This window comes from Mizuhopecten yessoensis, unplaced genomic scaffold, assembly GCF_002113885.1.
Source record: "Mizuhopecten yessoensis strain PY_sf001 unplaced genomic scaffold, ASM211388v2 scaffold716311, whole genome shotgun sequence".
Taxonomy (NCBI): Eukaryota; Metazoa; Mollusca; class Bivalvia; order Pectinida; family Pectinidae; genus Mizuhopecten; species Mizuhopecten yessoensis.
Genome location: NW_018480053.1, coordinates 505,631 through 530,448, shown reverse-complemented (window position 1 = coordinate 530,448; position 24,818 = coordinate 505,631). Strand labels below are relative to the sequence as shown.

The window sequence follows — 24,818 nt, the reverse complement described above, 5'->3', positions numbered from 1 at the left end:
AGGTCATTTATCTGTCGTTAATGCACAGACGGTAATACTACTATCTGTCATTCTGTTTTTTAATGAACCGTCACAAACATGCACAATTCGATATTTCGTTGGTCTCCTTAGTATAACACAAACGGGCATGTTTCATTGATGCAAAATCACAGTTCATTATCTATGAAAATAGTTTTTATCATATATTGGTTATTTCAACGATGATAGTTTTTAAACCATCCTTTATTCACCTATTCGAAAGCGCAAAATTGTAATGACCGCTAATGGAATATTTCCCGCAATTATAGATAATTGTAAAGCTAAATCGTTTTACTTGTAACTTCACTGCAGTAGTATAAGAATTTTACAGTATTGAGTGGGTAATTAATTCCACTGTTGCAGTAAACATGAGTCCGCATTTGCCTGTATTACTCACTTGTTACTCATCCGATAAATATGACCTCCAGAGAGGGAGCAGGTTAAAATTATTTAAATGGAATTAAGTATGTTAAAGTCTACACATTATTGGTCTTTATTTGAAGATTTTATTGCCTAGTATATTACACTTTATCGATCTTATTTGGAAGACTTTAATCTTCAAAAACGGTCTAGTTCATTCACTTCATAGGCAAAATATGATAACCCCTGGCCATTTTTGAGATTTCTGACCATTGCTATTTTGAAAGTAGATAGAGATCTTTTCTTTTTTCGCAAACTTTGTCGGGCTTCACTCCAGAAAGCTACCAGTTTTATATCATTACTGTAGGACTTTCAGGAATATAGCAAAAGAAACGGAATTTTACAGACGACCGACGGACGACAGACGCCGCACCACGGCTTAAGCCCTCGGGCAAGTGAGCTAACAACAGTTAAACTTTCATCCATTGCGTTAATACTTGTATATTTCCCCTAACAGCTAGGAATTGAATAAGTTGAATGACCATTGGATAAGTAGTGATGTATTCATATGTTTAACGGTTAACCATTAGATATATGAATATTTGAACAATGTCAACAGTTGTAAAGAGCCAGGATTCCTAAACATCAAATCGTGGACTGCATGTAAATAGGTAAAACTGAGTAGAGTATGAAGCTTTGAAAATGTAATGCTTGATGAAGTTGTTGATTGGTCTCTATGAAAACACGCGAAAAAGAATCTAACTCATCTATTTTATCATTAATTATCGGTAATTAGATTAGTATCATCTCAATCTAAATATTTTATTCCTGATCTCAATATTTGAAATGTGATTGGACTCACGGAATAACAAATCCCACTGATCATGTGCTATTATGTGTCATCAAACTGGGATGTCAAAACATGTACAAAAATGTATCCTTCGTGAGTTTTGATGTTGTTAATAATTATATTGTTTATTCCTGTCGAGGACCAAAGTCTTTAGCCCTCGACAAGTAGTGTTTACTGGCTGAACCAACACAAACTCGTGATTTATCCTTTACTAAAACTGAAAAAGTATTAGCGCCTCAATTAGGTAGATTTGCGCAAAATTTGTTACCAGCAAATATGTATCCGCTTAATCGTTGAAAGTAACAACATTAAAACAATATAATTTCATTGAGTATCAACATTTATTGAACGTCGACATAGTTAAAACAAATGTAATATACGTTAAAGTCACGTGTATATTATAACATAATAGAAACAAAGAAATATTACAGAACACATATCACTCCAGTGTGATGCAGACACAGACATCACAAGTTGAGGGAAGTTTGCAGGTTCCTCACGAGAATGAGCTTAAACAATCTTATCCCGATGTTTGAGATTTCAGTCTGTATCCCACCTGAGCTTAAACAATATTAGCCCGAGGGTTGATATTTCAGTGTGTTTCCCACCTGAGCTTAAACAATCTTATCCCGATGTTTGAGATTTCAGTCTGTATCCCACCTGAGCTTAAACAATCTTAGCCCGAGGGTTGATATTTCAGTCTGTTTCCCACCTGAGCTTAAACAATATTATCCCGATGGTTGAGATTTCAGTCTGTATCACACCTGAGCTTAAACAATCTTATCCCGAGGGTTGAGAGTTCAGTTTGTATCGCACCTGAGCGACCCTGATTCTGTGCTATAAAGTAATGACGCGATGACGACGTTTTCAAAAAACACGCGTATAGGTAGGTAAAACAGGTTTATCTTGATTATTCGTTATATATATAAGTAATCGCGCCCATTTGTAAAAAAAATATACTTTTTTATATAAATACGTTAGTCTAATAAATATTTATATAAATATATATCGTTCCATTTTCAACACCTGGAGTGTACAGTGTAGCCACAATAATACGTCTAACTTCGTTCCAAGCAACTGTAGTTAGATCGTAGCACGACTTAATAACTGGGAAAATCACTTCTAGGAAATGGTTAATCCGTATCCTAAAGCTATGGACAGGGCGACAATTGTGTAAGTGATGGCTTGATGAACGATATCCACTTGTGAATGCTAACCGACTATTGCAAGCAACTATTTTGAAAAGATTTCCACTTCTCTTTTCAGAAGAGTTCGTTCCACATTTGGTAAGTTTACATCTTTAAGATAATCAGTATTGTGTACTAAGCGAGGTGAGACTGTAATGGGACGAACGATATGCTAGTTCTGATAACAGTAATGTGTTTGTATGCTTATTCCCTATCTCAATCCTGATTGTTATCCTGCTTTATCAGGCCATGTATCTCGGCATTGCTGTAGGTTCTAATTTTGTCATCACCTGGCATAACTGTGTCGACAACCATAGCCCTACCCACGTAGGACGTAGGCACAGATCCCACTGTGGGGAAGAGGTAAGCCCAGGGTTTAAAACAGGCTCGCGCAAAAGTTTCTCCTAGGCGGCTTTCTGACCGATCACATAGCAGCATCCTGAAACAATAGAAAAACAAACGTGTAAATCAGACAGTTGCAACAATACCATGGATGAAAAAATGAGCATGTAACACACACGATATGATCAACAAAGAAGTAACGCATGCATAACAAACACAATGACTAACAACGGGAAGATGAGGCAAGCACAATTGTACTACATCAAATATAACTGATAACGGCAAGTTGAAGCGTGTACCACATAAAAAATAACTGAAAACGGGAAGATGACGCGTGTATCACATACAATATATCTGACAACGGGAAGGTGACACTTGTGTCACATACAATTTATCTGACAACGGGAAGGTGAGACTTGTGCCACATACAATATAACTGACAACAGGAAGGGGACGCTTGAACCACACACAATAGAACTAACAACGGGAAGATGACGCTTGTACCACAAACAATATAATTATTTACGGGAAGATGCAATATACAATATAACTGACAACGGGGAGATGACGCTTGTGCCACATACAATTTATCTACAACGGGAAGATGACGCTTGTTCCACATACAATATATCTGACAGCGGGAAGGTGACGCGTGTATCTCATACAATATAACTGACAACGGGGAGATGACGCTTGTGCCACATACAATTTATCTACAACGGGAAGATGACGCTTGTACCACAAACAATATAATTATTTACGGGAAGATGCAATATACAATATAACTGACAACGGGGAGATGACGCTTGTGCCACATACAAGATATCTGACAACGGGAAGGTGAAGCCTGTACCACATACAATTTAACTGACAACGGGAAGGTGACGCTTGTACCACACACAATATAACTGACAACGGGAAGATGACGCTTGTGCCACATACAATTTATCTGCTGACAACGGGAAGGTGACGCATGTATCACATACAATATAACTGAAAACAGGAAGGTGACGCTTGAACCACCCAAAATATAACTAACAACGGGAAGATGACGCATGTACAACATACCATATAACTGACAACGGGAAGATGACGCGTGTACCAAATACAATATAACTGATAACGGGAAGTTGACGCGGGTACCATATACAAAATAACTGAAAACGGCAAGGTGAAGCATAAAATATATCTGACAACGGGAAGGTGAAGCTTGTACCACATACAATATATCTAACAACGGGAAGGTGACACTTGTGTCACATACAATTTATCTGACAACGGGAAGGTGAAGCTTGTACCACATACAATTTAACTGACAACGGGAAGATGATGCATGTGCAACATACAACATATCTGACAACGGGAAGGTGAAGCTTGTACCACATACAATTTACAATATAACTAACAACGGGAAGGTGACGCGTGTACCACATACAATATAACTGAAAACGTCAAGGTGACACGTGTACCATATACCATATAACTGACAACGGGAAGATGACGCGTGTACAACATACCATATAACTGACAACGGGAAGATGAAACGTGTACAACATACAATATAACTGACAACGGGAAGATGACGCTTGTGCCACATACAATTTATCTGACAACGGGAAGGTGACGCTTGTACCACACACAATATAACTGACAACGGGAAGATGAAACGTGTACAACATACAATATAACTGACAACGGGAAGATGACGCTTGTGCCACATACAATTTATCTGACAACGGGAAGATGACGCTTGTGCAATATACAATATAACTGACAACGGGAAGGTGACGCTTGTACCACATACAATATAACTGACAACGGCAAGATGACGCGTGTACCACATACAATATAAATGACAACGGGAAGGTGACGATTGTACGACATACAATATAACTGACAACGGGAAGGTGACGCATGCACCACATACAATATATAACTGACAACGGGAAGATGACGCGTGTACAACATACCATATAACTGACAACGGGAAGATGACGCTTGTGCCACATACAATATATCTGACAACGGGAAGGTGACGCTTGTACCACATACAATATATCTGACAACGGCAAGATGACGCTTGTACCACATACAATATAAATGACAACGGGAAGGTGACGATTGTACAACATACAATATAACTGATAACGGCAAGGTGGAGCTTGTACCACACACAATATAACTGACAACGGGAAGATGACGCGTGTACCACAAACAATATAATAATTTACGGGAAGGTGACGCGTGTACCGCATACAATATAACTAACAACGGGAAGGTGACGCGTACACCACATACAAAATAATTGAAAACGTCAAGGTGAAACGTGTACCATATACCATATAACTGACAACGGGAAGATGATGCGTGTGCAACATACAACATATCTGACAACGGGAAGGTGAAGCTTGTACCACATACAATTTAACTGACAACGGGAAGGTGACGCTTGTACCACATACAATATAACTGATAACAGGAAGGTGACGCTTGTACCACACACAATATAACTAACAACGGGAAGATGACGCGGGTACCACAAACAATATAATAATGTACGGGAAGGTGACGCGTGTACCGCATACAATATAACTAACAACGGGAAGGTGACGCCTGTACCACAAACAAAATAACTGAAAACGTCAAGGTGAAACGTGTACCATATACCATATAACTGACAACGGGAAGATGACTCTTGTGCCACATACAATATATCTGACAACGGGAAGGTGAAGCTTGTACCACATACAATATATCTAACAACGGGAAGGTGACGCTTGTACCACATACAATATAACTGACAACTGGAAGATGAAACGTGTACAACATACAATATAACTGACAACGGGAAGATGACGCTTGTGCCACATACAATTTATCTGACAACGGGAAGGTAAAGCGTGTACCACACACAATATAACTAACAACGGGAAGATGACGCTTGTACCAAATACAATATAACTGATAACGGGAAGGTGACGCGTGTACCATATACAAAATAACTGAAAACGGCAAGGTGACGCGTGTACCACATACAATATAACTGACAACGGCAAGGGGACTCGTGTACCAAATACAATATAACTGATAACGGTAAGGTGACGCGTGAACCAAATACAATATAACTAACAACGGGAAGATAACGCGTGTACCACAAACAATATAACTGATAACGGGAAGGTGACGCGTGTACCATATACAAAATAACTGAAAACGGCAAGGTGACGCGTGTACCACATACAATATAACTGACAACGGGAAGATGACGCTTGTGCCATATACAATATAACTGATAACGGGAAGGTGACGCGGGTACCATATACAAAATAACTGAAAACGGCAAGGTGACGCGTGTACCACATACAATATAACTGACAACGGGAAGGTGACGCGTGTACCACATACAAAAAAACTGACAACGGCAAGGTGACGCGTGTACCACGTACAAAATAACTGAAAACGGGAAGATGACGCTTGTGCCACATACAATATATCTGACAACGGGAAGGTGAAGCTTGTACCACATACAATATATCTGACAACGGGAAGGTGACACTTGTACCACATACAATATAACTGACAACGGGAAGATGAAACGTGTACAACATACCATATAACTGACAACGGGAAGATGGCGCTTGTGCCACATACAAGTTATCTGACAACGGGAAGGTGAAGCGTGTACCATATACCATATAACTGACAACGGGAAGGTGACGCGTGTACCACATACCATATATCTGACAACGGCAAGGTGACGCTTGTACCACACACAATATAACTGACAACGGGAAGATGACGCGTGTACCACATACAATATAAATGACAACGGGAAGGTGACGCTTGTACAACATACAATATAACTGAAAACGGCAAGGTGACGCTTGTACCACACACAATATAACTGACAACAGGAAGATGACGCGTGTACCACAAACAATATAATAATTTACGGGAAGGTGACGCGTGTACCGCATACAATATAACTAACAACGGGAAGGTGATGCGTGTACCACATACAAAATAACTGAAAACGTCAAGGTGAAACGTGTACCATATACCATATAACTAACAGCGGGAAGGTGACGCGTGTCCCAAATGCAATATAACTGACAACGGGAAGGTGACGCGTGTACCGCATACAAAATAACTCATAACGGAAAGATGACGCCTGTACCACATACCATATAACTGACAACGGCAAGGTGACGCGTTTACCATATACCATATAACTGAACACGGCAAGGTGACGCGTGTTCCACTTACAAAATAACTGAAAACGGCAAGGTAAAGCGTGTACCATATACCATATAACTGACAACGGAAAGGTAACGCGTGTACCACATACAATTTAACTGACAACGGGAAGATGACGTGTGTACAACATACAATATAACTGACAACGGGAAGGTGACGCATGTACCACATACGATATAACTGACAACGGCAAGATGACGTGTGTACCACATACAATATAACTGACAACAGCAAGATGACGCGTGTACCACATACAATATAAATGACAAGGGGAAGGTGACGCTTGTTCCACATACAATATAACTGATAACGGGAAGATGACGCGTGAACCACAAGCAATATAATTATTTACGGGAAGGTAACGCGTGTATCGCATACAATATAACTAACACCGGGAAGATGACGCGTGTACCACATACAAAATTAATGACAACGGCAAGGTGACGCGTTTACCACATACAAAATAACTGAAACGGCAAATGAAAACGTGTACCATATACCATATAACTGACAACGGGAAGGTGACTCGTGTACCACATACAAAATAACTGACAACGGGAAGGTGACTCGTGTACCACATACAATATAACTGCCCACGGGAAGGTGACGCGTGTACCACATACAATATAACTGACAACGGGAAGGTGACACGTGTACCACATACAAAATAACTGACAACGGCAAGTTGACGCGTGTACCACATACAATATAACTGCCAACGGGAAGGTGACGCGTGTACCACATACAAAATAACTGACAACGGAAAGGTGACGCGTGTACCACATACCATATAACTGACAACGGGAAGATGACGCTTATGCCACATACAATATATCTTACAACGGGAAGGTGACGCTTGTACCACATACAATATAAATGACAACGGGAAGGTGACGCTTGTACCACATTCAATATAAATGACAACGCGAAGGTGACGCGTGTACCACCATATACCATATAACTGACACCGGGAAGATGACGCTTATACCACATACAATATATCTTACAACAGGAAGGTGACGCTTGTACAAAAAAACATATAACTGACAACGGTACCACATACAATATAACGATAACGCGTGTACCACAAACAATATAATAATTTACGGGAAGGTGACGCGTGTATCGCATACAATATAACTGACAACGGGAAGGTGACGCGTGTACCACATACAAAATAACTAATAACGGGAAGATAACGCCTGTACCACATACCATATAACTGACAACGGCAAGATGACGTGTGTTACAACATACAAGTTATCTGACAACGGGAAGGTGACGCGTGTACCACGTACAATATAACTAACAACGGGAAGGTGACGCGTGTACCACATACAATATAAATGACAACGGGAAGGTGACGTTTGTACCACAAGCAATCGAATTATTTACGGGAAGGTGACGCGTGTATCGCATACAATATAACTAGCACCGTGAAGATGACGCGTGTACCACATACAAAATAAATGACAACGGCAAGGTGACGCGTGTACCACATACAAAATAACTGAAACGGCAAATGAAAACGTGTACCACATACAATATAACTGACAATGGGAAGGTGACGCGTGTACCAAATACAATATAATAATTTTTGGGAATATGACGCGTGTACCACAAACAATAAAATTATTATCGGGAAGGTGACGCGTGTACCACATACATTATAATTATGAACGGGAAGGTGACGTCTGTACCACATACACTATAATTATGAGCTGGAAGGTTACGCGTGTACCACATACAACATAACTGACAACGGGAAGGTGACACGTGTACCAAATACAATATAACTGAAAACGGGAAGATAACGCCTGTACCACATTCCATATATCTGACAACGGGAAGATGACGCGTGTTCCACTCACAAAATAACTGAAAACGGCAAGGTGAAGCGTTTACCATATACCATATAACTGACAACAGGAAGGTGACGCGTGTACCACATACAATATAACTGACATCGGGAATGTGACGCATGTACCACATACGATATAACTGACAACGGCAAGATGACGTGTGTACAACATACAATATATCTGACAACGGGAAGATGACGCGTGTACCACATACAATATCACTGACAACGGCAAGATGACGCGTGTACCACAAGCAATATAATTATTTACGGGAAGATGACGCGTGTACCACAAACAATATAATTATTTACGGGAAGGTGACGCGTGTGTCGCATACAATATAACTAACAACGGGAAGATGACGCGTGTACCACATACAAAATAAATGACAACGGCAAGGTGACGCGTGTACCACGTACAAAATAACTGAAACGGCAAATGAAAACGTGTACCATATACCATATAACTGACAACGGGAAGGTGACGCGTCTACCATATACAATATAACTGGCATGTACCACATACCATATAACTGACAACGGCAAGATGACGTGTGTTACAACATACAAGTTATCTGACAACGGGAAGGTGACGCGTGTATCACATACAATATAACTGACAACAGGAAGGTGACGCTTGAACCACACACAATATAACTAACAACGGGAAGATGACGCGTGTACCACATACAATATCACTGACAACGGCAAGATGACGCGTGTACCACATACAATATAAATGACAACGGGAAGGTGACGTTTGTACCACAAGCAATCGAATTATTTACGGGAAGGTGACGCGTGTGTCGCATACAATATAACTAACAACGGGAAGATGACGCGTGTACCACATACAATATCACTGACAACGGCAAGATGACGCGTGTACCACAAGCAATATAATTATTTACGGGAAGATGACGCGTGTACCACAAACAATATAATTATTTACGGGAAGGTGACGCGTGTGTCGCATACAATATAACTAACAACGGGAAGATGACGCGTGTACCACATACAAAATAAATGACAACGGCAAGGTCACGCGTGTACCACGTACAAAATAACTGAAACGGCAAACGAAAACGTGTACCATATACCATATAACTGACAACGGGAAGGTGACGCGTGTACCACGTACAATATAACTAACAACGGGAAGGTGACGCGTGTACCACGTACAATATAACTAACAACGGGAAGGTGACGCGTGTACCACATACATTATAATTATGAACGTGAAGGTGACGTCTGTACCACATACACTATAATTATGAACGGGACGGTGACGTGTGTACCACATACAATATAATTATGAACGAGAAGGTGACGCGTTTACAACATACAATATAATTATTAACGGGAAGGTGACGCGTGTACAACATACAATATAATTATTAACGGGAAGGTGACGTCTGTACCACATACACTATTATTATGAACGGGAAGGTGACGTGTGTACCACATATATAATGATTAACGGGAAGGTGACCCGTGTACAACATACAATATAATTATTAACGGGAAGGTAACGCGTGTACCACATATACAATTATTAACGGGAAGGTGACGCGTGTACCACATATACGATTATTAACGGGAAGGTGACGTCTGTACCACATACACTATTATTATGAACGGGAAGGTGACGTGTGTACCACATATATAATGATTAACGGGACGGGGACCCGTGTACAACATACACTATAATTATGAACGGGAAGGTGACGCGAGTACCACATATACAATTATTAACGGGAAGGTGACGCGTGTACCACATATACAATTATGAACGGGAAGGTGACGCGTGAACCACATACAATATAACTGATAACGGGAAGGTGACACGTGTACCGCATACAATATATGTTGTATACCCAGTTATGGCTTCTGGACACCACTATACCTTGCGCCAAGGTTGAGTTAATGGATTACCGTCTACAACGGATCACTCCAAACACAAACATGAGATCATAAATCCGCAAACACACAGTATGATAATAAAGGATCCGGAACTATCCGGAATCATTACTTATGGCGTTGGCTATTTCAAATATCTCTCAATCTTATGTAAATTCAAACATTCATGACACCCTTTATATGCTATAAGTATAATATATTGATAGTTGATATTGTATATTATATATATCATATAATATTTTCTCAACACCTGTGGCTGAAGTGAGTTCCAGGTAATGATTTTTTTTCTTACTTATCAAAGTTACCTTACAAATCAATAATGGCATTTGCCACAACGACTACTAAAAATGATTAATTTGATATATGAAGTTTGACTTGCTGGTAATTTTGAGTCTCCTAGCCTTAAAGAAAGTGTCTCTTTTAATCTTAACAGTAAACCCAATTCATAGTTTCATCAATTGTTCTGCCTATTTCCAATAATAAGGGCTGATTGTACATTAAAGGCATTTTGGGATAGGCATGCAACTTGGCATAGAAATTAGTTTTATGATGATATTTAATTTGTGAAAGTTTCATACTTATCCCAAAATGCCATTTTGTTTAATTCAAAATCACTTTTTGTTGTGTTTTGGATTAAAAGGAATTAAGCATCTCCTTGCCTAACACCCAATATTTCCTTAACCAATACTAGTCTTTTCGACTTAATCTCTCTTGGCGTATTCAAAGCATGAAATATCTGGCTTTTGGTCAGCCTAGGATGTCATACGCACCTCTGACTACTATAAACACTCTACTGAGTCTGTTTAATCTACATGCATTTTGTACCTTCATATAGACAGTAAAGGGCTTGTATTGGCAACGCCTGTGCCCAATCCTATTGTTAATTGAAACAATAAAATAACTTTGAAATGAAATACAGACTAGTATTGTAAGGAAATATTTGGTGCTAAATATACATACAGACTATTCAAATATATACGCTCTAATTCAAATGTTAAACTTACGCTGGTCTAAAGATAGATAACTTGTCAAATCCCATGCCTTTCAGACCTTCCTCTACTTCTCCCTGTGTAACAAACATATGAATTGCATGATTATTAAAAAAAAATACTATTTTATCTCAAAACGAGAGAGAGAGTTTGGTAACACCAAAACCTACAAAAAAAACACGTAATTCGGACTCAAAATCAATAAATGTAGGGCAAAAAGCGCACAAAGGTAAACTTAACATGGAGATCATTGACTAATTACAATAAAAATAAGACCATGTTTTCCGGAAGGTTAAGCATATTCTGCCTCATTTACGACGACCGCCGTGTAAATCTAGGTCAAGTCATATTAATGTCACGTCCTCTTAGCGAGAACTTGGGAACTGACAAACAAACACAATGCAAACTTATAACCATAATCCAAAAACATCTAACTTGTAATCCTGTGAAGACATAGCAAATCTCCCAATGACATCATGATGGCGATCATAAATTAAACTTGTCAATAATCTTCATCAAGCTTCTTCTTTGGAAATCCTATGTTGTATGTTTTTCCGACAGCAGCAGACAATGTCACGGAAATCATGATATTTGAAGCAAGCTTTTGAATACCGATTTAAATGCAATAAGTAAACACCATACCTTGGGGAATCAGGGATGCTACTATCGAGAAAAGGAAAGTTCACGATAGTAAAATCGAAATCGTTCTACTTATCTTACAGCTTAGGAATAGGCCGTACCTGTTGGTCATGTTGTATTTAAAAATCGAGAAAAGGTTCTGAGGTAGAAGAGTGGTCAGTATTTTTTTTCTATTTAAACACAGTATATCGTCTATATAACTGGATGTGAAATTGAAGGACATGGTTTGGTCATACTACAAGTCAACATGAACAAATTGGTTGAAAGAGAGGCGAAGTTTTTTCCCCATAGAAATACCTATAGTCTGCTGGAAAATCTTGTTCTTGAAGATTTTATTAAATATTGCATAAAAATTCAAAAGGAATTAGGCAACAGGCGCAATACCTATTCAAGCCATGTTGCAAATTCTTGTCACTAAATTCAAGAAAGGAACTCTATTTTAACGATTAATCCTCAGTTTACTTCATTTTAGTGTTTGTTATGCTTTAGAAGACATCGTGAACCCCACAAACAATTAAACATACAGTTCTCAGGCAACATCACAACATGATAACACGTGACATGATATATATCATATAAACAAAGCTTTAATGTAAACGTGATCGTGTTAGTATATATCAAAATATCAGTAATCTACAGATTGAAATATTAATATAAAATACCTGTTTTTGGAATAAAATCATTTACTAATAAAAATATCCATTACATAAACAAATATTGACTGTTTGATTGGCAGATCCATATTAATAATGTAACTTTTAAAGCTTAAATCGTAAAAACAAATATTGATTCGCATGCTTAATATTGAACAATTAGTGTGTTACCATGTCACGAAGTGACCTTTAATGATAAAGAGAGTAGCATAATTACGTTTCCTAGTATCATTATATCAGCCTACCTTCGTTTTGACGTAGAGAAACATACTGTTTTTATCCGAAGTGGAAGCCGTTACTACGCTGAAATGTTGACAGCCCGTAGATTTCGCAATCTCTGCACTTTTTAGTACATAGTCCCGGTCGACCTTGATGAACCCTTCCTGTCAGTATGGAGTGAATTATAAACATGACTTGTGCAAGAATGTAACCAGCAACAAACGTTTAAGGTAAGTGGATCGCAGAATGTGAAAAGGTTGTTTGTTTGTGAAAGTGTCATATTCAAAGTCAATCATCGGTATACTGCCAAAGTATTTCGGCTTTATAAAGGGCTGAAGTAACGTATCATGGGAGATGCATAAACAGTGACAAATAAGGAGAGATATCCTCGACACTCCAAGGGTTACGCCTACCTAGGCTCTCTGCACGCCTGGGCTATGTTATATATAGTAAATTTGAATGCACGGGGCTAGCTATTTGATTGTCGTCAGGTAAAAACTCCTGATCAATCGGTAGGCCAGTACCTGTCCTTTGAAGATTACAAAGGAGCGACACTCGACTTCAAAGACAGCCAATTTTACCGTTACGCGACCGCGAGATCCTTTTGATGTACATCAATGGATAAGACTGTCTTCTTGTCCCGTCCACAAGATGGCGCTCACTGAGCCTTCGATTTTGTTATGATATTTTTCAGAATGGGGGTATCGATGATGAAGGAAAGAGTGCCTTGACAGAAGTTGACGGCGGCATTGCTTTTGTATCAAGTGCATTAAACATAAATGACCGTAGTTACTTTATAAACAATAACGTTAAATGGAAATTAAAATAGACTTGATTTATTGTTATCACCACACGTTCTTTCGAAATATTTTCACTTCAAAATTTAATCAGGATATTGTGACATGTCAGTGTCGCCCATTCGTTACAGCATGTTAAAGTTTCACAATGACCTTAAACCTCAAACAAACAAGCAAATAACTTTTACGTTACCTTTCCTGCTTTGTGTCTAGTAGTCCCCAAACAGCAGTAGCCAACTTGATTTCCTTGGAAGGCTTCTGTATATTCTTCCAGCTTGTCATAATCAACAACTTTTTGTTCCTATTAATGACAACAAGTTCAAACTTCTTGACAGGCACGTTAGGCACACACACACAGTCATTGTTTTCAGTGAGAATCTTTGCAGATTTTATGGGAAAATATTAAGTTAGGATTTTTTCAGTTCTTTCATGTCGAAACATAATGATGAAGTATAAAAAAAAACTGTTTCTAAATAAATCCTCTTTCAGATACTCAGAGTAAAAGAAACATTAAAGAATGAAGTTCGAAGGACAAATTCATTTTTGAAGCTGAGTTTCGGCAGATTTAGTTGCATAGTGCAAACAAATGGATAAGATAGCAGGCTTCACCTGGTCCGGTCTTCTGTAATTTGTTAGACAGTTAGAGTCCGATACATAGATGAGTGATGTAATAAACGCCAGTCTTATAATAAAACTAAGTATCTAAATTATTTGATATAAATATGATTTTATTTCTGAAATTTGATAACAATTGTTGTTGTTAGTATTTGTTGTTGTTTTCATCATGATATGATGTTTTTGTTTATCATATGTTGGTGATGGGGTTGTAGCAGGCCTATTTCCACCAGCCCATAAGTTTAAATAAAAGTTATCCATTTTGAATATTCCTTGTTACCGTCCACTCACGAGGTAGCACCAGCCTAAAAGCCCCTCATATCCCTCTAATGAATCAATAATCAATAGTTGTTTATTATAAATGCTTATAATCAAATTTTTAATCTTCTTATCTTTGTTAACAGTATTGTACTGTTACGTTTCCGTAATGGTACAGTGGGCCGCTAAATTTCGCTCTTTTTCTTATCAGCAGGATCAATCTGGTATTTCTTAGTTTTCTCATATGGCAAAAATTGTTAACTTTCAGTTAATACCGCACTCAGGAAGAGAAACGTGTCAAGGATAGAAAATAAGAAGGATTTAATTTTCATTTTCTTACGTGCCGTGAAGAATTTGATATTTTACGTGGTCGACCACATCCTCGATACTCATGGGTTTACGCTCACGTTCGCTCTCTGCACCCCTGGGATATGTCATAGCAAAAGTGAAGGCTCTGTTTACGCCACCTTGTTGATTAGTTCGATCCTTTGATGTACATCAAAAGAATCTCGCGATCGCGTAACGGTAAAAATTGACTGGCTTTGACTTGACTTTAAACATATTTTATTGTCCAAAATTGGTACAAAGGATAAAACAAAGACACTAGCAACAGAAATATTTTTTCATACTTTATAAAATATAGCCTAGTTCTGAGCACGTGTTTTACCCGATGTATAATTAACTTTAAAGTCGGGTGTCGCTCCTTGTCGTCAGGACAGGTATCAGCCTAGCGATTTTTCAGGTTTTCTTACCTGAAACCAATCATACAGCTGGCTTTGTGCCTTCAATTTTGCTATGACATATTCCATTGGTGCAGAGAGCGAAAGTGAGCGTAGCCCCTGGAGTACCGAGGATGTGGTCGACCAAGCAGGCAGACAAAGTCTGTGAGAAAAAAGTAAAATCTGGAAGCCGATCAATGCGCTTAAGGAAGAAAAAGATTTGTCCCCACTAAGAGTTGCGAAGCTTCTCCTTGACAGGAGAAAACTGAATCTCCCAAGTGTATATTTCCTCTGACCCAGTCGAAGATATAGTTGCTATTCGTTGGATTTGCGTATGCATTATATTGACGTAAATATGGCCTCAACCATTCTTCTGGTGAGATAAGTAGCAGTCGGAAAAAAAGGTTTCACACGCTTATGCCTTACATAAATAAAATTCATTAATTATGACTGCAGTTTTAAGCCTCCGACAGATTGCAGCACGGTTACTTTAAATAATCTGAGAGAGAAAAAAAACCCATACAAACTGACGGTCAAATGACAATTAAATATATGGATTTAAAGAACTCATTTTATTAAACTTTATCCGCAAAACTTTTTTCTGGGAAAGTTATTTGTTCAATAGGCTAAACAGTTACTTTAATACCATTTTTATAGATTGTACGAATTATTCGCATTTCTTTTTTTAATAAATCGTCACATTTTTTTAAACGGTACGTGTAAACAGTATATATCTAATTATGATCCTTCTGTGGTCATTTTATCAAATGTTTTGGTTACAGAACCCACTTGTTTCAACTTTCGGAGACAATGGTATGCATACGTACCAATAAGACTGATGAACACATATTCACTTTAGGATATTTTAAAGGAAATGTGATATTTCAATTAATGCAAATATCCTTAAGTTTATTTTCAAGTGAACTATCAAAATCACTAGAATATATTTACATTCTTGATGTTTGTTCTGTACATGAATCTACCAACTGAAAACAACTTTCATTAGACCATGAATACACTATGAATACAACGATTCTCGTGCAACCAGTCATCTGATTTTACACACAATGAAAACTTCATATTACTACGCATAGTACCGTTTCTGAGAAGAGTTAACGTAATTGAGAGAAATAATAATAAACATTACAAAAATCATAAATGGTGCACCATTGCACTTTTTTTTTAAATTTGAAATCAATTTTTATTTTATAACATTGTCATTATTATTAAATACTGACTCCCGACTCGCAATCAATTCCTCGTGGCTACGAACTTTTTAATACCCAAACGTCCGGTTGCGTGACATCAACTTGCACATTAAACCCAGAGTACTTTGTAATGACACAGGGCACTTTATTCATCAACTTAATATCTCATTTACATCTGCATGTTTTTTGATGAACAATATATTGAACGGCTGTTCATTTAACTTCAAATGAGCTACAGTATATGCCTACTACCGACGAGTATCCTGGATGGTTACTATGGTGACCAATGATTTGAAATATTGCGGGCATACACTTTTTAAAATATATAATATGCGGTGTTAAATGCAAAAAAACAAACAACATCAAGTAAGATCAAATTTCAAAAATGAAAGGACTACCAAGTGTTGGTTATTATTAGATTCTAGACATAAGTTTCCGTATTAACAAAAACAGCTGATCGGCGGAAGTTGGACAGTTGAAATTTGTGTAGGCTGGAGTTCTGACTATTCCTTTTCTATGGTTTCTGTTCGATACTAATATCAAAAGTATTAAACTTACAAAAGGTGTTGTAACTTTTTTTATTGTAGTTCATCGTAACGTAAATTTATGAATTGAATTGATTTTTTCTCTCATATACATAGCCTCAATGAATAGCAATAGCTGATCTACATATCTTCTGATGAGCGCTAACGCGCTCCACAGGATATTTAGATCAGCTACTGCTATTCATTGCCGCAATGTACATGAGAAAAACACACCTCATTAAATCCCTATATGAATGCATAATATATATACCTTTGTCTAAACCATTAATGCAACACTTTAAATCATAACAGTGATTATATATATTTGTAATTGCACGTTTTTATGGGGCTTAATGAGTCTAAGTATACTTGCAAATTCTGGTCCCGGATCGGGACTGATCTCCACTTTCCTACGCCCAATGAGGACAACTTTGCTGAATATTTTATTTTTGGACAAGGCTTTGACCAGCTCCTTCCCACACTCCCCCGTGTAGCCAATGATGAAGGCGGTCTTCCCCATCTCCTTGTATTGTTTGACCTTGTTCTGAAAATCTTCGGACATTATCCACCAACTCTAGTTAAAACATAAATTTCATTTTTCCTAAGTAAAACCGACTCAATAAAAGTTCGACATAACCGAACGTTCGAGGTGACTAAGGTAGACTGAAACTTTATACTCATATTTTAGTGGAATATGTGTTGACGATAGTTTAAGGATTAACACAGAACGACAAAAGCCAGATATAATTTTTAATAAAGTCTGTACAGGATAAATGAAGACACTCTCGAAAAACCAAAATATAAGCATGGAGAGACGAACTCAGTATAATATGGAATGTCGTAGTCAGGTATGGAGTGTCATACACAAAGTATGAAATATCATACACCAAATATGGAACGTCATACACGAAGTAAGGAACGTTATACACCAGATATTGAATGTCATACACAAAGTATGAAATGTCACACACCAGATATGGAACGTCAAACACCACGTATGGAATATCACACACCAGATATGGAACGTCATACACGAAGTAAGGAACGTTATACACCAGATATTGAATGTCATATACAAAGTATGAAATGTCACTCACCAGATATGGAACGTCAAACACCACGTATGGAATATCACACACCAGATATGGAACGTCATACACAAAGTAAGGAACGTTATACACCAGATATTGAACGTCATACACAAAGTATGAAATGTCACACACCAGATATGGAACGTCAAACACCACGTATGGAATATCAAACACCAGATATGGACCGTCATACACGAAGTAAGGAACGTTATACACCAGATATTGAATGTCATACACAAAGTATGAAATGTCATACACCAGATATTGAACGTCCTACACAAAGTATGAAATGTCACACCCCAGATATGGAACGTCAAACACCACGTATGGAATGTCACACACCAGATATGGAACGTCATATACAAAGTATGGTATGTCATACACCAGTTATGGAACGTCATACACGAAGTATGGAATGGCATACACCAGATATGGAACGTCATACACAAAGTATGGAATGTCATACACCCGATATGGAACGTCATACACAAAGTATGGAATGGCATACACCAGATATGGAACGTCATACACAAAGTATGACGTTCCATATCGGGTGTATGGAATGTCATAAACCAGATATTGAACGTCATTTAAACAATAACTGGTGTATGACATACCATACTTTGTATATGACATTCAATATCTGGTGTATGACATTTCATACTTTGTGTACGACGTTCAATATCTGGTATTTTTCATATTTACATATTTTTCTTTTTTAAGACATATTCCTACAAAACCAATTTGCCCTGCCTCAAAATACATTTCAGGCGGCCATTTTGTTTGTTTACATATTCCTACACCTGAAACAGGCAGTTGTGATTATAGTCGAGCAGTTGTATTTATAGACTATATAATTACACTTGCCCTCTAACACTGTTGTAATGGGACGGCGCGGTGGCAAATGTAAATATATACAAATTAATGAATGTCAAACAAATAGTATGGAATGTCAAACACAAAGTATGAAATGTCACACACCAGATATGGAACGTCATACACGAAGTATGAAACGTCATACACCAGCTATTGAACGTCATACGCAAAGTATGAAATGTCACACAACAGATATGGAACGTCATACAAAAAGTATGGAACGTCATACACCAGATATGGAACGTCATACACGAAGTATGGAATGTCACACACCATATATGGAACGTCATACACAAAGTATGGAATGTCGGACTAGATATGGAACGTCATACACGAAATATGGAACGTCATACACCAATATTGAACGTCATACACAAAGTATAAAATGTCACACACCAGATATGGAACGTCATACAAAAAGTATGGAACGTCATACACCAGATATTGAACGTCATACACAAAGTATGAAATGTCATACATCAGATATGGAACGTCATACACAAAGTATGGAACGTCATACACCAGATATGGAACGTCATACACGAAGTATGAAATGTCATACACCAGATATGGAACGTCATACACAAATTAATGAATGCCAAACACATAGTATGAAATGTAAAACAAAGTATGGAACGTCGAACACAAAATATATGCCATACACCAAGTATGGAAGGTCGTACACAAGGTATATGACATATTCTATTATTTTTCCATAGATGTTAGATTATTATCTACTTAAGGATTAACTTGAATATATTTTTTATGTTATGAAGCGGTTTATGATGAGAGTTCACTCCGGGTTTTTTTGTTATAGCTCCATAACATAAAAAATATATTCAAGTTAATCCTTATAATTTAATCTACTATACACGATCCCTGTGGAAATCAACTTTTATTGATGGACTCTTTTCTCTTAGAAATTATTACGCCGCTGTATCAACCAATCAAAAGCGACGTTACAAACGGCGACGTCGTTTATTATGGCCAATGAAAAGGTTTGTTACAAGCGAGATTAAATTATTAGTATGTGGTGTATGGAATGTTCTACACAGAGTCATATACTAAGTATGAAACAGAATAAAGAAAGTATTGAATGTCGTACACAAAGTATGAAATGTTACACTCAATGTTTGGATTGTCGAAACAAAGTATTAAAATTCCAGTTAAAAGTAAATAATGCCGTCAATGAATTATATGTCATACACAAAGTATAAATGTCATACACAAACATGGGATGTCACACTCCATGTGTTGATAGTCGAAATCAAAGTATTGAAAATGCACTTCAAAGTATAGAATGTTGAAATCAAGATATGTAATGTTAAGCTTTGTTATTTATTTCTGTATCGTAGTATATAACTATTATACTCATATAACACATTCAATATTTAACAAGAGTTCTGGGACGAACTTCGAGAAAACATGATTACTGTATCCATGCTCAGTTTTTCGGGTTAGGTATTTTAGACCTTTCTCATTTTGGGGTAGACCTAGCACGGAGCGTCGAGACAGAGACCCAGACAAGCAAAAACAGGGGTCATTTCAAAAATAATTTTATATGGAACATAGCGTATAGGGTACATGTCAGAGTGTGTAGACGCAAATGTACGTGGTTACAGGTAAGCGAACAGGTAACATCAAATGGAGACACAGATAAGAAATTATGTAACCGGTATCCACAGTCGTTATAGTCTTTTTCGTGGCTCAATGCGGCAGGTATGTGACCGTGGTAATTGATATTTCAATATCTCCGTTAAGGATCTCACCCGGGACGTCTGTTGTATTTTTCTGATGCCGATTGAGTTAAACGTGGGGGTGGGCCAGTAAGGTGTGATCAGCCAAGAGAAGTGTATCAGTTGTACGTGTAATGAAAATAAGGGGATGTAACTGTAGGTAAGGAGCACTAAAATATCGTTCTTTAGTGTTTTGTCGTAAGCAGGGGACAGGAATCCTTAATACAGACTAAATGAAAAAATGATTTTGAGATGTTCCCTGATTTTACTTCTCTCGTGTCCGTCTCTGGCTCCGTGGTAGGTCAGCCTCAAAATGAGAAATGTCAATTATGATGTTCGACTGAATTAATGTGAAAATTAATACTATGCGCAAGGCTACCCTTTTTAAGACTTGTGTTATGCTATGCAGTATTTGCTGAGAACACATTGGATATTAAAAAACGTGTATGATCTTACTCTGTGATTTTAATTAAACATTAAAGTTGCTGTTCTCTAAATGAATGTTTAGGCAGAGACGTATAATACATATGTATTATACGTCTCTGGTTTAGGTAACCAATATTGTGTGTAACTGATCTAGTAGTGCATTATAATAATCTTACGATCGATATCATATTGTGTGCATCTGGTAGTCGTACTGTTACAAAAGGGGAGAATACTTTGTTGCTATACCAGGATTGGAACCCAGGATCTTCTAGCTCTAAATAGACCAACCAACCAATATAAGAAAAAAAAATAGCCTGTCTCAATGAAGACATCGTCAACTAATTAGACCATATGTTTGGCTATAGTACTTCACGTACGTGTACTAGAGTAGGCGTAGTGGTCGTAAATGTATAGCGTACTTATGTATACTACGGCCTTCCTGTCCTATACTAATACGTATGTATACGGCCTTCCTGTACTAGTCCGTGACACGGTCACTGACTTATCACACGGGCTGTTACTAGTTGACCTACCGATCAATGCTGTGTGTGTGTATATATGTATTATATCAACTTCACCTATGTATAAAACACACATCCAAAAGTTATTCAAACACAAAATGGCGGATTTGCATAGTATATAATACCCGGTACAGTATAAATAGATAATCGTCTGCTGGATAACCGAACTACACGGTAGTGAAGCGGACGTAAAACCTATGAATCAATCTCAATCAATCATAAATTAGATAACTCCTTACGTGTTTAAGATAAGACTGCACTGATCTACTTAAACAATTCATTGTATACCTACTGGACATGGTGACGTACAAAATATGTAGGAAATATACTTACATTTAACAGTGATATCCGAGAAAGTTCCTGGTCAAAATATCCCAACAAATCGATCTACCCGTTCGCAAGCCTGCTTACCACATGTCCGATAATAGTAGTACGGGGGCACAAACTGTAACGCGGATATCGGTTAAAGCCTAGTACACGTGTACTACGTGTACTACGTGTAGTATTAGATGCCTTGTAGTCTAACCATTCTACGCCAAATTAAGCCGAACCTCAAACTAATTGCAAAAGAAACTTTATATTCACTATCATACTCCATAGTGTGTGGTTAGGTATTTCATGCATGCCTTTGTCAGTGTATATAGTATTATGTGATGGGCTCATAACTTTTCCTCAAAATGAAAAAAATATGGAAGTTGGTTGGTATACCCATGTCAAGAACAATGTCAATAATGACCTTTGCAGAAATTAATTGTCGAATATATTCTTGATTTTGTCTGAAAAGTAACTTTTCAATGCAGAATTTTAGTGGCGCAAAATTGCATTCAATATTATAATTCATGAAAACACTTACTTGTACATGCATTTCTGAAGTATCCGTGTATTGACTATTATCGAGAAAAATGTAAGAAAATACTTCAAATCTCAAGAATGATGGCATGTATTTTCATTGGATATTTTACAATAATTCATGAAGCTAACAAGGCTATTGATACAAGTCAAGCCATATTACCTGAGTGAGAACCTGAAGGTGTTTTGAATGGTGTACAAGTAAAATCGCACTTGCTTTGCATGCTTTTTCCCAACTTCAGGCAGCCTTGTTGGCTTTATGCTCAGTTGTGATTTATTCAGTGGAAATATATGCTATTATTCTGGAGATTTGACACATTTTCTTACATTTTTCTCGATAATAGTCAATAAATGGATACTTCAGGAATGCATGTTCAGGTAAGTTTTTTTCAGTAATTCCATTATTCATTGCAATTTTGCGCCACTAGAATTCTGCATTCAAATGTTACTTTTCAGACAGAGTCAACAATATTTTCAACAAATAATTTCTACGAAGGTCATTATTGACATTTTTCCTGACATGGGTATACCAATCAAATTCCACATTTTTATCATTTTGAGGAAAAGTTATGAGCCAATCTCATACTATATACACTGACATGAGCCTGTATGAAATACCTTAAGGTTCATGTAAACTGTTATGTTTGAGAACTGTGATGATATTGAATTGATTAATTTCTTAGTATTGATAAGGAGCAATTGCAAGTCATTTACACCATAACAAGATATTAATCTCAAGATTTCTTGGACATAATCAAACATCCTAAACAGGAACAAATTATCTTAAAATCCAATGATTAGTGTGTTTCCAACAGCGCCTTTCGCGACATTTAGAAGAAAAATTCAGTTGTTGTAATTACACGTATTTCAAAAATATGAACATATCTGGCATTAAAACTACTCGTTGAATAAGCATGACTAAAATGAATGTGATGGTTTGCATATTTATGGGCGCCGCCATTTTGGTTTACGAGTGTGTAAAGGTTCACATTAAACTTTGGGCAATTACAAACGATCCATTCAAATGTACTTTACGTTTTTAGTCTTGTGCGTTGTCAAGGACCTAGCTGTCAATATAAACCAAGGAATGGTTATTTCCCAGGGAATCTTCAACAGTGATTTGACATTAACTTCGAGCTGTTATCTTCTCTCTTCGTAGTTTCACAAAAACGAAACTAGAGATTTTGCCCCGCACCGAATATGAATAATTTAATGACCAGCAGAGTAATTCTTATGTTTCGTGTGGATATAAATGTAGTAAATAATTTTATTAACATGCAAATATAATTAAGTTTTTTAATCGAAATAGTGTTATGATACCAAATTGTCGTCAACTCCTTTCTGCGGAAGTATTTCCGGCATAGCACGCATGCTATTCATCTCGACAGCGATAAGTATACTACATGCTGAATTGGTGAATGTTTGGGGTTTTCAATGGGATCAGGTAAAGCCCATTGTGTGAATTACTTGTTTAATCACTGTATATTACAAATGTAATAGAATCAATTATCGTTCCTAACAGTATCGTTATAACACGTTTATTGTAGGCGATATCATGGTCAATTTGACAACAGGAAGTGACACTGTTTCCAAGGAAATTGTAGAATTTATAACTTTTGTAACCAATTATTTTTACATTTTGCTCACCATAATGCACTTTTGGTGTGAAATGACACAGGGTGTTACAGGTAGGTATAATCAATATTAGTATTTTTACGTTCAATATCAAGTAAACATTATATGGAAGCATGGAAGAAGCATGTGTGCCTAAAGTACCGAAGCAACTCCAAAACTTACCCGTAATCGTGATGTAGGCTAGTTATTGCTCTGTCTGTCAGGTCTCGCCCAGCGCGTGCCCAAATCACGCCGTCTGCTCATTCTAAGATCGCCCACCACCATTACA

At 37.4% G+C, this 24,818-nt stretch overlaps 1 protein-coding gene across 2 annotated transcripts; it reads right to left on the bottom strand.

Moving 5' to 3' along the window:
• Window positions 1–1,547: 1,547 nt before the first annotated feature.
• On the bottom strand, window positions 1,548–24,072 carry LOC110442920 (oxidoreductase HTATIP2-like). 2 transcript variants are annotated; one of them, XM_021486813.1, is made up of 6 exons: window positions 23,951–24,072; window positions 17,790–17,990; window positions 14,286–14,393; window positions 13,322–13,459; window positions 11,800–11,861; window positions 1,548–2,854 (listed from the first exon to the last, which is right to left on the bottom strand). In XM_021486813.1, exons 2-6 carry the CDS (start codon window positions 17,976–17,978, stop codon window positions 2,632–2,634), a joined length of 720 nt encoding a protein of 239 aa, XP_021342488.1. In that variant the 5' UTR covers window positions 17,979–17,990; window positions 23,951–24,072; the 3' UTR covers window positions 1,548–2,631. The 2 variants fall into 2 exon arrangements, with proteins under 2 accessions (XP_021342488.1, XP_021342486.1); XM_021486811.1 differs by lacking the exon at window positions 23,951–24,072 and adding an exon at window positions 22,400–22,601.
• Between the last annotated feature and the right edge of the window lie 746 nt (window positions 24,073–24,818).